Here is a 13,962-nt window from a genome sequence, read left to right as displayed (position 1 = left end):
CATTGTTCTCACAAAGGTAGCCTCTTTGAAAGTGTGTTTCGTATTGTTTTGTGGTTGCAATGGCTTGTTTGTATTTCTCTTAAGGACAACTATCTGAAGTCATTTCAAATTTAAGCAGACTTATTAGCAATCATTTAATTGTCTGCACAATTCTAAACACTCCAATATGAGAGGACAATTTGGATAAATATAGTTAGAGCATTAATTGCATCAGGAATATTAACATACACCCTTCCAAATACTTTGTTCAATCATAAATAATGGGCCTTTATATCAAATAGCACTGGTTATTTTTTTTATTTGTTTGTAAACAAGTATTATACATACACAAATCCAGAACATCTTTCACTCAAATATAAATAGAACTTCCTTTCAAAAAGATGTTAACCAATACATTTATTTATTAATAGCATTCTGAAAATAGACACCTATTTCACATTATTTTTGCACACTTCTTCTTGAAGCTCCATCTGTTCACCAAATATACTTCCAATTGTGTTAATATCTTTAGATGCAGTCTAGACAAGGTCTTAGAATGATCTGTTCCATATGATTGATCTGCATTGATAATTGAAGCCACATGGAGAAACTGACTAAAAAAGTACCTGAATGTTCGGCCTGCAGCTTTCCTTTGATTTTGCTGTTACATCAGTGTGACCAAACACAGAATTTTAAGGGCAAACTACACTCAGCACAAGTTTCTATGACCATTTCCATAGGTTTAAAAGCAAAGAATTCGAAGCAGGTCCAACCCATAAACTGGTTAGTCATCTAGCATGAGTTAGATACCATTGGGAGTTTGCATTAAGTTCACTCATCTAGGGACCTCCGTGGAGACACCAAAAATTAAAGTCAATCTTCTGGGTGAAAGGACCCCAACATAACACCTTTACAAAGGTTTTTAATAGATTTTGTTAAATTTGGTTTGCTTTGTGTGTTACCTTAAATCTGATTGAAAAATGTTTATTTTATAAATAACACTGTTTCCACAGTATTAATCAAAATTACTAAACAAGGCAATTTTTTAAATTACATTTTTATCTTTTATAATACTGTACTGCTTTGTGGAAGATATTTCATTCAGTGATTTATTTCAGTGGAAACTTGGTCTGGGACAAAACAACTTTCCACCATAATTTTTCATTGGGCTCCAAGGAAAAACTCTGGTCAGCAACAAGCAGCTCCAAGGAAGGTTCCAGCTCCAACCTCAGTGGCTAGATCCCATCCTGTAGAGCAATCCAGGACAGGGCTTGGGGGTGGAGGAGAAAGGTGTGTGAGTGTGTGATATTTATCACAGTTATCAAAAGATGTTCAGAAACATTCAAAAATATTACAAAACTATATAAAAAAATCCAACCATTAAAAAAAACAATATTTAAAATGCTATATATAAATTTTTAAAATGTGGTATAGTGGTGCAACAAGAGACCTGGGTTCGATCCTGACCCTGGGTGCTGTCTGTCTGTTGCTTGCACCCTATGGCCATGTGGGTTTCCTGCAGGTGCACCAGTTTCTTCCAACATCTCAAAGACATGTGGGTTGCTAAGTTATTTGACCACTGTAAATTGACCCTGGTGTGTAGGTGAAGAGTAGATTCTGGGAGGAGTTGATGGGAATGTGGGAGAATAAAAAATTGGACTAACGTAGGATTAGTACAAACAGGTGGTTGATAATGTTCGTGGACTGGGTGAGGTGAAGGGTCTTTTTTGGTACTGTATCTCTCTATGACATAAATGATTTGAAACTAAATATGAAACTACTAACACTTACCTTACTCCCTCACAACCATTCTCATCCACTGAAGTAAACAGAGAAGTACTCCCTGCACATTGCCTAGGCAGACCTAGGTTCTTTGAGCAGATACCCTGGTGTGAGTACTGGGGAACTGCCACGACCTTGCATTCTGTCACAGCAGTCCAGCAGCTAGCCACAAATGAGAGACTGCTGGCCCACAGCCACCAGCAAGTTCCAGACAACAATTTGCACATAATTGGCAGAAACCCTGAACTTAATGGCACTTTTGTGGGTGACTGCTGACAATTCCATGCAAAATTGCTGGCATTTCCACACAAAATCTGGCCCAAACTTCCAGATGTTTTGGAGACCTTGATCCTAAATAGAGATTGTGCTTGTATTTTCCACACTCTCAGGTATGGCGTCTAAAGGCGTGTTGTTTTCTTTTTAAAGGAATTCCGTAGGTCTTAATTTTTAAGGTTCATTTGGTCCTTGAGTTAGTATCCCCATTGATAAAAAGTGAATGACCTTAAATGCAACTCACTGCAGTGCAGACATGACAGCTAGATGGTGTCAATAATGAGGCTGGTAGAAATCACAAAGCCCTTAATCAAGCCTCATACCAGGATGAAGTCAAAGTGTCAGTGAGCATCAATTACTTAACAGCTGCCAACACAAAGAGAAAGCTTTCAGTGGATTTTTTTTAAAATGGGGTGGGACAGAAAGAATTCTTGTCTGAGGATTTTCCAGAGCTAATTGCATACAATTCTATGTAGTCTGAAAGTTTCGGACTGAATTGGTGTTTCAGTCAAGGCTCTTCCAGACACAGAGGATTTAAAACCAGGCCATTGATTCCATTCCAAGCCACCTGTGTCACTAGAGTGAAGGGTGATGACCAACAACTCAAAGACTTGTGAGAAACTATGTACAGGGACTGCAGCGAATGCAGCCCTGGTTCTCTTTCAACAGACAGTCTTCTGACTAATGCAACAACAAAAATACTGCCAGTGCTGGAAATCTGAAATAAAAACTGAAAATAACGGAAGCACTCAATAGGCCAGGCAGCATTTGTGGCAAATGAAACAGAATTATTGGCTTAAGCTGATGACCTTTCATCAGCCCTATCTAAGCTGCCTGTTCAAAGCTTAAAAGGTTTATGATTGCCCTGGAAGAATTTGAGGTTAATGAACAGAAATCTGTAAAGTAATTTCGAAAGAAATACATTTAAATTTATGAACCAAGAGCTTCAAAGGATGTCAGGATTTATATTTAATGGTGATTAAATTATTTCAACAGAAATAAGTTCACATCAGTTACCGATTATTGCAATTTGAGTCCAAGAAGGCTTGTTTTTTTTTCTTCCCATTTCCATGCTTCTGCCTTAGTACAGGTAGATAATTCCCATTTCAAAGGTCCTTAGGTTTGTTCTTCAGCAGAAATAATGACGTGGAAATTTAGACCGAGCCATGTAGTATAGGAGCTGTGCTATGAACTCTGCTTCCAGTAATGGGATCTCTTAAAGTCAGTTTCTGAATGGATTACCTAATAATGCTTGGTAAGCATCTGGCCCAATTGTTTCTCCTTTCAGAGATGTGGCCCTTGTCAATTCCTCCTGGACTTCACTTCAGTTTTTTGTGGCTCTTTTCTATCCAGTGCTAAATATCTGGCTCTGGATTCATTTTGGTGAGCCCCCCAGGTTCCTCTATCCTGAGAGAGTCATACAGCACCAAAACAAACCTTTCAGTCCACTATATCAATGCTGACCATCAAATACTTATCTTATACTAACCCATTTAACAGCAATTGGTCAATCTTCTTCTACGCCTTGATAATTCAAGTACTCACCAGATTTATTTTGAATGCTGTGAGATTACTTGCCTCCATCTCGTTCTCAGGCAATATGACATTGAAAATTACACAGCAACTCTCCCGATGATTCCACACAATTGTCAGGTGAGTCTCAGTCATAACAGTCAGGAGAACCACAAGTGCATTACTGTGGAGATGGGCAAGAATAGAGTTACACCTGACTTTTATGCTGTTAAGTACACTAAAGCTACCGCCATAGATTGCTGACCATGGCTGAACACTGATCATTTTACTGAAATATCAAGATGATATTGGTCATCCAAGTGATTACAGCTCAGGGAAGGGGGAGGAAAAGGAAAGAGCGATATTTCTTTAATGTCACACAGAAAAATACACCAAAGATAGACATGCATGTTCTTGAAACTGAGTTTAGAAAGATTTTGTTACTTTGATACTAATTATTTCTTTTTTAACCCTCTACTTGGAAACAGTATAAAAGATATGAAATAAAATTTTTAAAAAAGTCTTGGAATATACTTTTTCATCACAGTGAATTATTCTTTATATAAACACGTAATGTTAATGCTTATCAAAGACTGGGATTATAGTCATTCCTAATTTCAGCAAAAATTAAAATCAGGAATAAAATAAACATTCCTTCATTCTCACTCACATTACTTCTTTATTAGTATCACCAGGAGAAATTTTGCCCCCTAAATTGCAGAGTACAAACCTAAGACTCCTGGAACGTGGTCGCATTGAAACAGGCCTGCGTCTCTCCTCATTTGAGATGGCATCAGTACTGCAGAAATGCTTGGAAAGGAAGTGCAGCTCATCTGGAGTTGGCTGGTATGGCAACTGATGCAACTTTTCCTGAGATGAACAGGATGACTAGAAAATTGAAAAGGAGAACAACATAGTTTATATCTTTAGATTAAATAGCACTATTAAAACAATTCTGGAGTTAATCAAAAAATGTTAGCATGCAGATTCAATGAAAAGAAAACCAATTAAAAGATCAAATCAAAATGAATTTTATGACCAGAACATGCCACTCATCCCAGTAAGCTCAATTTTTATAAATGGATCAGAAGGCACCTATGCTATTATCATAGAATCATAGAACAGTACAGCACAATACAGGCCCTTCAGCCCACAATGTTGTGCCAACCTTTAAACCTCGCATAAGACTATCTAAACCCTTCCTCCCACATATCCCTCTATTTTAAATTCCTCCATATGCTTATCTAGCAATGTCTTGAATTTGTCCAATGTACCTGCCTCCATCACCACTCCAGGCAGTGCATTCCATGCCCGAACCACGCTCTGGGTGAAAAACCTTCCTTTCATATCTCCCTTGAACTTCCCACCCATTACTTTAAAGCCATGCCATCTTGTATTGAGCATTGGTGCCCTGGGAGAGAGGCACTTGCTGTCAACTCTATCTATTATGGACTCTACCTCGTGTTATCTCATGGAAGAGGATCAGATGTTTGATTCCCAGATAAGAAGTCAGGGAATATAAAATTCATTGATGGAATACTCCATTTAAATATTACCACAATTCTGCAGTATTAACTACTTTGCCTTTATTTCCTTCTTGTGCAGATTATAAATTTAACTGACTAGATAATCATCCTCAGTTTTGAAATATTTTTGAAACATATCCACTTGGTTTACTAATCCAACAAGACCTCCTCTCCTCTAACCTTATCCTGGAGAACACCTCCTGGTTGGTCACATTTCTTATCTTCCAACTCCAAATCAATTTCAGAATGGATCCACAGAAGGCGTTGTTTAAAAATATTAAATAGTGACTCCAAAAACAAGAGTCCGGCAACTATTTATAGAGGGACTTGCAGGACATTTAGAAATTGCCAAATTTCTACTCCATGGTTCACTTAACTACTGAAACAGAACCCATAGTATATGCAAGCATATCAGTGCAAAAGACCAGAGAGGATGCCTTACAGTCTGTTGTTGCTTCAGATTTAAGACAGTTCACTAGGTTAAGTAAGAGAACTTACAGACACAGTGGAGCTCGGAGTATTTGTCCCATAGCCAGATGATGGAAGGGAAGCCAAAGACCATCGACGCCCGTCACTCCTGAAATAATTTATTAAGTTATGCTGCAAAGTTGGTACTGAAATTATTTGAATGTGAACATCCACAAAACAATGGCAATGGTTTCAACTTCTCTGTATTACATTTTCCTATGGCATGAGAAATGAGTGTACTGACAACTACAGTGAATATAGGAAGCTGTTTGGTTCACAATAAAGCTCTAGTATCTGGGCAAGCCTGTACTGTAAAGGCATCTTACTGAGACCACAAGAGAACATGATAATGTAGTAATACAAAATTCAGAATGAGTTATTTTCTGAATTGGAATTTTCTGCAAAATTTAAGCAACAGATTCTTTATCCTAAAATTGGAATGTTTGTACTAAGATTATTCTAAAAAATTGTAATGTTTATTCTAAAATCCTTACCAAAACACTAGGAATTTTGAAAATTTAAAGCAAATTATTTTAAGAATAATTCCATCAAAGATTATGATCCAGATCTTGCTGTGAAAGGAAATTAACTAAGTTTGTGAAAAATCAAAGCACTGAATATGCTGGAAATCTGAAATAAAAACAGAAATGTTGGAAAAACTCAACAGGGCCGGAAGCAAGGTGGAACTCAGGACAAAGACCCTTCATCGGAACTGGGAAGGAGAAGAAACAATTTAGTATCAAGCTGCAGGGAGAGGTGGATAGGACATGGAATATTTCTCAAAGTCAAGTTTATTGTCATATGCACGTGTATGCACAGGTGCAATGAAAAACTTACTTGCAGCAGCATCACAGACACATAGTATGATACTGAGGCCAGGGTTGTCCTGGGAATAAACCGCCAATGAGGTTGGAGCAACAATCTGCTCGAGGAACTCAGCAGGTCGAGCAGCATCTGTAGGAGGAAAGGATTGTCGACTTTCGGGTCGAAACCCGCTGAGTTCCTCCACCAGATTGTAACTCCAGATTCCAGCATCTGCATTCTCTTGTGTCTCTTCTGTGAGCCAATGAGGTGATCTGATTGATGGGTTAATGGGGACAGTTAGGGAGAGAGAACAACATCCTTTATTCATAAAAGCTATGAAAAGTGGGCTGTTAGCCTAACCAACATTCTATACAAATATAACATGACATCCCAACTCTTGTACCTTATGCCTCAGCCAATGAAGGCAAATGTGCCATATGCCTTCTTTGTCACCCTGTCTTCCTGTGTTGCCACTTTCAGGGCACTATGTACTTATACCCCAGGGCCCTACCATTCACTGCACATGTCTTGGATTAATTTCCCAAAATGCATCACCGTGCACTTGTCCGAGTTAAATTCCATCTGCCATTCCCTTGCCCACTTTTCCACTTAATCTTATATCCTGTTGTAATCTTAGACAACCTTCTTCACTGGCCACCATACCATCAATTTTGGCGTCATCTGCAAACTTACTAACCAGTCTGACCCATCTGTCTATGGCCTCCTGCACTGTTATGATGAGGCCCAACATCTCCCATTTGGACACATTGCAGCCTTCTGGACTCAACATGGAATTCTACTACAGTTAACTCATTTTCTCTCTATATATCAGAATGGGTCAGATTATCCATCTGTGACGTCGGCTCAGATTTTCTCTCTTTATCAGCACAGCCTGACCTGCTGGGCATGTCCTGCAGCCTTGCACGTTGCAACCCTTACATTTCTTTGTCTGCATTCTCTCTATCCATCCTCATTTCATAGTTTTTATGAATAAAAGATTATGTCCTCTCTTCCTAAATGCCCACATTAAACAGTCAACCAGATGACCTTGTTTACAGCAAATCTGGCCTTGCTCTAGTAGAAACATTCCCTTTACTCTACCAATCCCTTCACCATGTTCTCCCTACCATGGTAGATTGATACTAACTTGTTTTCTCTCCTTCCCAGTTATGATGGAGGGTCTCTGAACTTAAATATTAACTCTTTCTCTTTCCACAGATGCTGCCAGACTTGCTGGGTGCTGCCAGAATTTTGTTCCTGCAACTACATTTGTCATTAGTCAGACATTCCTTGGTATAACTTGGTACTTGGAACCATGAGAACTAAGTGAGGATTGAAACTTCCTCCAAATAAGTTAGCCTGAGTGAACAGAGAACCAACGAGGGTTTCCTCTTTACCAGACTGAATGATTGCACAATAAACAGATTAAAAAGGCTCTATTCAATGCCCAATTAAGTACAGCAAGGGAAAGAAGATTGTGTTAAGCGGGAAGAACAAATTGAAATTAAAAATTTTCACCAACTCCAAAAACAATTAAAAGCTGAAGGAATAAACCACACTTGTAATAATTAATTTCCAATACCAGAGAGGCACATTGTAGCAATTAGCATTCATCACACTGTTAGTAACCTGCTAATAACTCCATGGCTTTGAACTTACCATGCAAATAAAGAAACATCACATCATTTAGTGCACTTTAAAAGGCAAGACAAACAGTGAATGGCTGTTCTTGCAAGGTAAAGTCAAAATGCCACAACTTTTGGTTCTAACTTTTGCATATTCACACTAAACCACTCAGCAGCTTCATGCCTGATGCTGCCGTATTCTTTACACTAAAGTAAAGATGAGCACCATTATCCTTGCTGTTATTCTAAGAGCAAAATCTGGCTCTAGGTTTTTACACTGCATGGGCAATCAGTGGAAAGAAATCCTATACTGGGTGATCCAAGAACAAATGCAGAACACTCCCTGGCTCCCAAGCAATGGTGGAAGGGTTCAAATCTCAGAGCTAACATCACTCAACTCCAGCAGTTGCAGGCAGGTCACCCAGGTTAGGTTAGAGACAGCATGAGAAGCTGAAATCTTGGGTAAAATCATGGCTGGTGTGTGGAATGGAAAGAAGAATAAAGATGGGATAATGGACAAAGACTAGCAGTTCGCTGACAAAAAAGACCAATAAATTTTACACTTGGAAAACTGGCCAACAGAAATATCCAAAGACCTGACCTTTTCTCTCTTCACACTGTGTGTAAATTAGTTAATTCTCATATTCTATTTCATGTCTCCTTCTTCACTTAATCCCAGCGGGGTTTTAAACTGTTTCCTCACAATGAATGAACTCTGATTTATAGATGAAAAATAAATATTTCCAGAAAAGGGAAAATGTTAAATCATAAACAGAAGCTCAGCATCTGTTCTCAAAAGATAAATCTTCCCTTGACATTGGTGGCTAGATCTCACGTTAATTACGTGTAATTTAAAAGCTGAAGATATAACTACCTATTTTATGTATTTTGGTGTTAAAAACTAAGCTTCCTCTCCCAAAAACTTCTCCGTCCAAAATGAAAGACACAGATGTTAAGCTTCACAGCCAAAGCAAAAACAAGCAAAAGACAAAAGTTATGACAAAGGAAACAGAAATTGCTTTGGTAAGTGAGTGATACGAACATTTTCAGAAAAATCACCCCCATGCCAGATTACCTGTCCGTTCTGTAGCCATGACTGATGGATATCACCGGGTAGTTTAGAGGCAGAAAAACAAAGGCAAAATGCACACTTTTAACACATTTAAACATATCATGGCACAATGAGTGACAAAGGCAGAACAACTTCTAGGCTGAATACTACTTTCTGGTTGCTACTCTTCTGCCAAAACCCAAAAGCTCCACCAATATCAATAAGATACTTTTTGAATTCACCTCTTATAAAGCAGCAACTGCAGTGGGCAGTCAGACTTTCTGTTGTTTTAACCTAAAATGTTTCACGCTGCTTTCTGGTATCTGTTCAAATTATGCATATCTTTACCTAGGAAAGCTGAAATGAGTATTTGTAACTAGAATAATCTAGAAAACATCCAAAAGAATGCATTTAATACACTTCTTTAAAATACTGAGGTACCATGTCCCTATTAATTTCTCAAATACAACTTCCAAGCTAAGATTTGGCTTTTACTCACCTTCGAGTGAATGAAAAGTGAGCAGAGGCACTGGGAGAGAAATTTCTTGGGCTGTCTTGAGGGCTGTTTCCTGCTAAAGAGATGAACGCCTTTTCACCAATGTATATAACAACGAGAAATCAGTTAAAACATGAAATTGATCAAGGGATGCCTACTTTCATTTTAGATTTAATAAGGATCTTATAAGTAACATTCTACAGGCCATCCGCAGGCTACGAATGCCTGACTTATGGGCACCCCTACATACAAGTGAGCTCCAATAACATTAAATTAAAAAAGCCAACATATGTTTGTTCCTATGAATGCCAGAACTAGTTTCTTCCCTGTCTACATTTTTAGTCATTGTTCTTTTATTAAAATCAGTCTTATGTGCTTTTGATGCCATTCATTACAATAATGTTGGGGTACAGTTACCATATCAAGTGATCTTTTTGTTTTTTCTGACCTATAGACAAACGACTTATAGACACCTGTAAACATGGAACCTGTTTGTGACCTGTGGATGGCCCGTAATCGTAATTACCGTAGCATGTGTTTCATTCCGGAAAAAGTCAGCTGTGGCTCAATTAGTGATACTCTCATCAGTGAGGTAGAGGGTCCAAGCCCCACTCTAGAAACTCAAGCACAAAATGCTCTGGGGGACTCCACCACAGTACTGAGGGAATGCTCCACTGTTGGAGGTACCATCTTTTGGATGTGACACCATCCAAGGCCCCACATGCTCTCTCAGGTAAATGCAAAATATCTATGGCACTATTTCTAAAAAGAGCAGGAGAGCTATCTCCAGCGACTGGCTAGTTTTTTTTCCATTTTCTAGGATACAGGCATAACTGCAAGATTAACATTTATTTCCCTCCCCTAATAACCCTTGAAAAGGTAATGGCAAGTTGCCATCTTCAACCACTGCAGTCCTTCTAGTGAAGGTATTCCCACATTGCTGTTGGGTAGGGAGTTCCAGGATTTAGACCAAACCATATAATTGGGAATTTGCTGTGCTATCGTTTCTTCAGAGCAACAATGACTACATTTCAAAAGTACTTCAATGGCTCTTTTTAGGTAGGGATATCAAAAGGGATATAAATGTAAATCTTGTTCTAAAACAACACATATTTTGCTACACCATTATACAATTTTATCACAATGTGTCCAAGAGAATACAAAGATTAGGGTTGTTAGTGCAGTTGCACACTTGCTTGAAACATTATTTACTAAGAGAAAAACTTAAGGAAATACTTAAGGAAACTCAGTCATTAGGGTTCAATTGGGTCAGCCAATACAAGAGTTACTTCCTTTATCACTTTCCATTTATTTATTTTCCTCTCTCCTGAAAGCACGTAGATGTTTCCCACATTAAATGTGTGCATGCTGCTGGCTATCCTCCAGGTCCTGCCATTGCATTGAAAGTATACATGTGTCAACCTTCTGATGTGAAAACTTTGAGGCTCGGGAATAGAGCTGGTGGAAAGCATTACCCGAGGACTGGGTACATGAACGCACTCATTTATCCAGTCAATGCTGCCGAACTAGATTAGTTTACTAGTTGGAGATGAAGTTTCAACAACAATTTCTCATCCCACCTCCCACTGATGGGCAATTTTACCACCTCATATTGTGTTCAGCAAGATAATTTTAATACAGCTTATGGCAAATTGCTTATCACAATATCCTTTGATAACGATGTCCATCAGTTATGAGCCCGACTTGCCTTGAAAATGAAAGTGAAGAAAACTGCAGATGCCAGAATTCTGAAATAAAAATAGAAAATTCTAGAATCCCTCAACAGGTTTAACTCTTTCTCTTTCTGCATATACAGTGTATGTTTCAGGTCCATGACCCTTTGTCAAATGAAGGATTTTGAATGGTCATGGACCTGAAACGTTAACTCGGGGTTTCTCTTTCCATAGCTGTTACCCGACATGCAAGTACTTCCAGCATTTTCTGTTTTAATTCCTGCATTCACAGTTATCCAGTCTAATGACAAATAACATTAGACTGAAGGAAGTTGGGTAGAGTGAGGATTGCATAACTCCAAGAAATATCAATAGAAATGATCCTGTTCAGCAGTGTCATTAATTTCATACCTATTCAGGTAGGTCTGCAGCAAAGTTAAGTGATGGTCATGGCTAATATAGTAACCTGACTGATCAATTAGACTCAGCCTGGTTCATTGAGAGGTGTACCAGTCATTTAGTAGATTTTCTCCACTGAAGTCAATCAGATAAAGTCTTACCAGAGAAGCAGTGGCAAGCACTGTCCTGGAAAACTGCTTGCCTTTGGTTGGTTACAGCTCTATTTACGTGGCTTTGGTTCTTGCCACATGGGTTCTCTGAGCTTATGCAAATATGCAGGTTGGAGACTTGTGCACTATGTCAGCTAAGCAGAAAGTACTTATTTGGATTTCTTAATAAGTTAGAGGCTCGAGTTTGATGGTGGGTTGCCAAGAATAATCTCATTTCAAAAAATAAAACACAGCTCACTTTGAGTACGAGAAGAATAACTACTCTTGCCAAAACAGGCAATTTCCTCCAACTTCTTGATCTGGAGGGCAAACTTATTTTATATCTTTATCAGTCTTATGTAGTTGTAGGTTACAATTACATAGACCGATAAAGATATAAAATATTTCAGGGTGATTGACATGAGAACAGTCAGACAAAATTGACACCAAGTTAAAAGAAAAGGGATACAAGGAAGAGCTTGGCTTTAAGGCAGGACTTAAAAGCACAAAAGAGGTAGGGGGGTCAAAGGTGTTTCAGCAGGCAATTCCAGACTGCTGAAGGAATGGGTGTCGACTATGTGACAGAGTGGGAGAATGCACCAGATTTGAAGGAATGCAGAGTTCTCTGAATGCAATAGGCTGAAGGGGGTTATAAGAAACAGGAAGGGAAAGTTTATAAAGGAATCTGAACTCAAGGATGAGAATTTCAGAAGGATTGGGAAATGGGGGATCAATTTAAATCAGCAAGCACATGAGTGCTGGATGACTGAGCATGACATAGAGATAGCAGAGATTTAGATAGTCTCAGATGGTGGAAGGTGAGTTGCTGGCCAGGGAAGAGTTTCAGAAGCAGACAAGTTGAGGCAGGAGCAAAGGTGGTTGAGAGGAGATCTGATGGAGGTGGACAAAATGACAATTACTTTAATTTGAGTAAATTAAAAGGAATGGTTCCCATTAGTGGAACACTCAAGAACCAAGAGATACAGATTTAAAATTGTGGGCAAAGAATACAAGGGGGGGGGGGCATGAAGGAAAAAAAGGAGTATAGTTGGGATCTAGAATTCTCTGTTTGTAAGGATAATCGATGCAGATTGAATCAATGCCTTCAAAAGAGAATTGGATAAGCACCTGAGAGAAAATAATTTGCTGAAGTCAGGGGAAAGTAGTAATGGAATTGCTGGGATAGCTCAACACAGCTAGCACAGACTTGATGGGCCTAATGGCCTTCTTCAGCACTGTTACAATTCCGTGATTCTGGGAAGCATAGATGGATAATGTTACATGCAGGTGGTCTCTGCGATGGGTTTGGAAATTCAAACAGCTGCTGAGTTGAACGTGAACAGGAAGAGTCCATTTTAAGCATTTCAATCAGAACATTCAGTTTTCTTTATTAAAGGGAACACAGCCCAAATTTCTGCAACCACTACCCAAAGTGTACCCCTTTAGACCTCAGCAGCAGCCTGCACCCACTCTGAGACAATACATCTTTCCTGACATACTGGCTGGGGTGCAGGACAAAATTGGTGTAACTGAACACAGTGATAATAATAATTACAGTGAAATTAAATTGCTGGTTTGTTGTGCATCTTCAATTGCGAAGTATTCGAGGGCTAACTTAACCACTATAATAAGCAAAGATGAAAGCAACAATTACTTCATAGATCAATAAACACACACAGCCACTGCTGTTTTTGTTGGCAAGAGTTATCCAATTAAACCAGCTTCTATAGCAGCTTCAAGCCCAACAAAAAAATGAATCCCTGCTGGCAAAGAAAATATTTTCATTTTTGATTTTTACTTCCCCTTCCTTTGTAGCTGAAAGCAAGGCAACCCTGGTAGAAATCAAATAGACTTAATATTTTCAAATAATATAAATAACTCTTATTCTAATAAAATCAGCTTATTTCACATGTGCTTTGCTTCATTTATAATCTGAGTTTTTAAAATGCATCTGCATGGAACCTTTCAACTTTGACTAAATTCTGAAGACAGGTGAGTGTTGATGTTGCAATTTTGCCTACCAGAAATTGTACTCTGAGCCCAGGATATGCCATTGATGGTGATGGTGAGAAAGATGGTGGTCTGGCCATCTTGTGTAGTTTACCCAAAGGTAACTTGCTGAGTGAAGTTGGCTTCATTTGTCACACTGAAGCTCTCCTCAATGTAAGGGCCCTGGGGCAATGCAATGGGATCACACTGGTGAAGTTGGGGCAGAATAAGCCCCA

General features: G+C 38.8%; 1 protein-coding gene across 11 annotated transcripts in view; it reads right to left on the bottom strand.

Moving 5' to 3' along the window:
* Positions 1-13,962, bottom strand: part of mast4 (microtubule associated serine/threonine kinase family member 4) — a 340,297-nt gene that overhangs the window by 68,240 nt on the left and 258,095 nt on the right. For 4 of the 11 annotated variants that reach the window (XM_052019255.1, XM_052019264.1, XM_052019259.1 and 1 more), the window contains 4 exons: positions 9,520-9,592; positions 9,045-9,065; positions 5,571-5,649; positions 4,277-4,434 (listed from right to left, as the gene is read on the bottom strand). In XM_052019255.1, the coding sequence (XP_051875215.1) occupies positions 4,277-4,434; positions 5,571-5,649; positions 9,045-9,065; positions 9,520-9,592 (331 nt within the window). The remainder of the gene's footprint in view (positions 1-4,276; positions 4,435-5,570; positions 5,650-9,044; positions 9,066-9,519; positions 9,593-13,962) is intronic. The other 7 variants (XM_052019256.1, XM_052019260.1, XM_052019266.1 and 4 more) reach the window with 3 other exon arrangements.

Source organism: Pristis pectinata, chromosome 7, assembly GCF_009764475.1.
Source record: "Pristis pectinata isolate sPriPec2 chromosome 7, sPriPec2.1.pri, whole genome shotgun sequence".
NCBI classification, from domain to species: domain Eukaryota; kingdom Metazoa; phylum Chordata; class Chondrichthyes; order Rhinopristiformes; family Pristidae; genus Pristis; species Pristis pectinata.
This window is presented reverse-complemented; position numbering and strand designations above follow the sequence as displayed.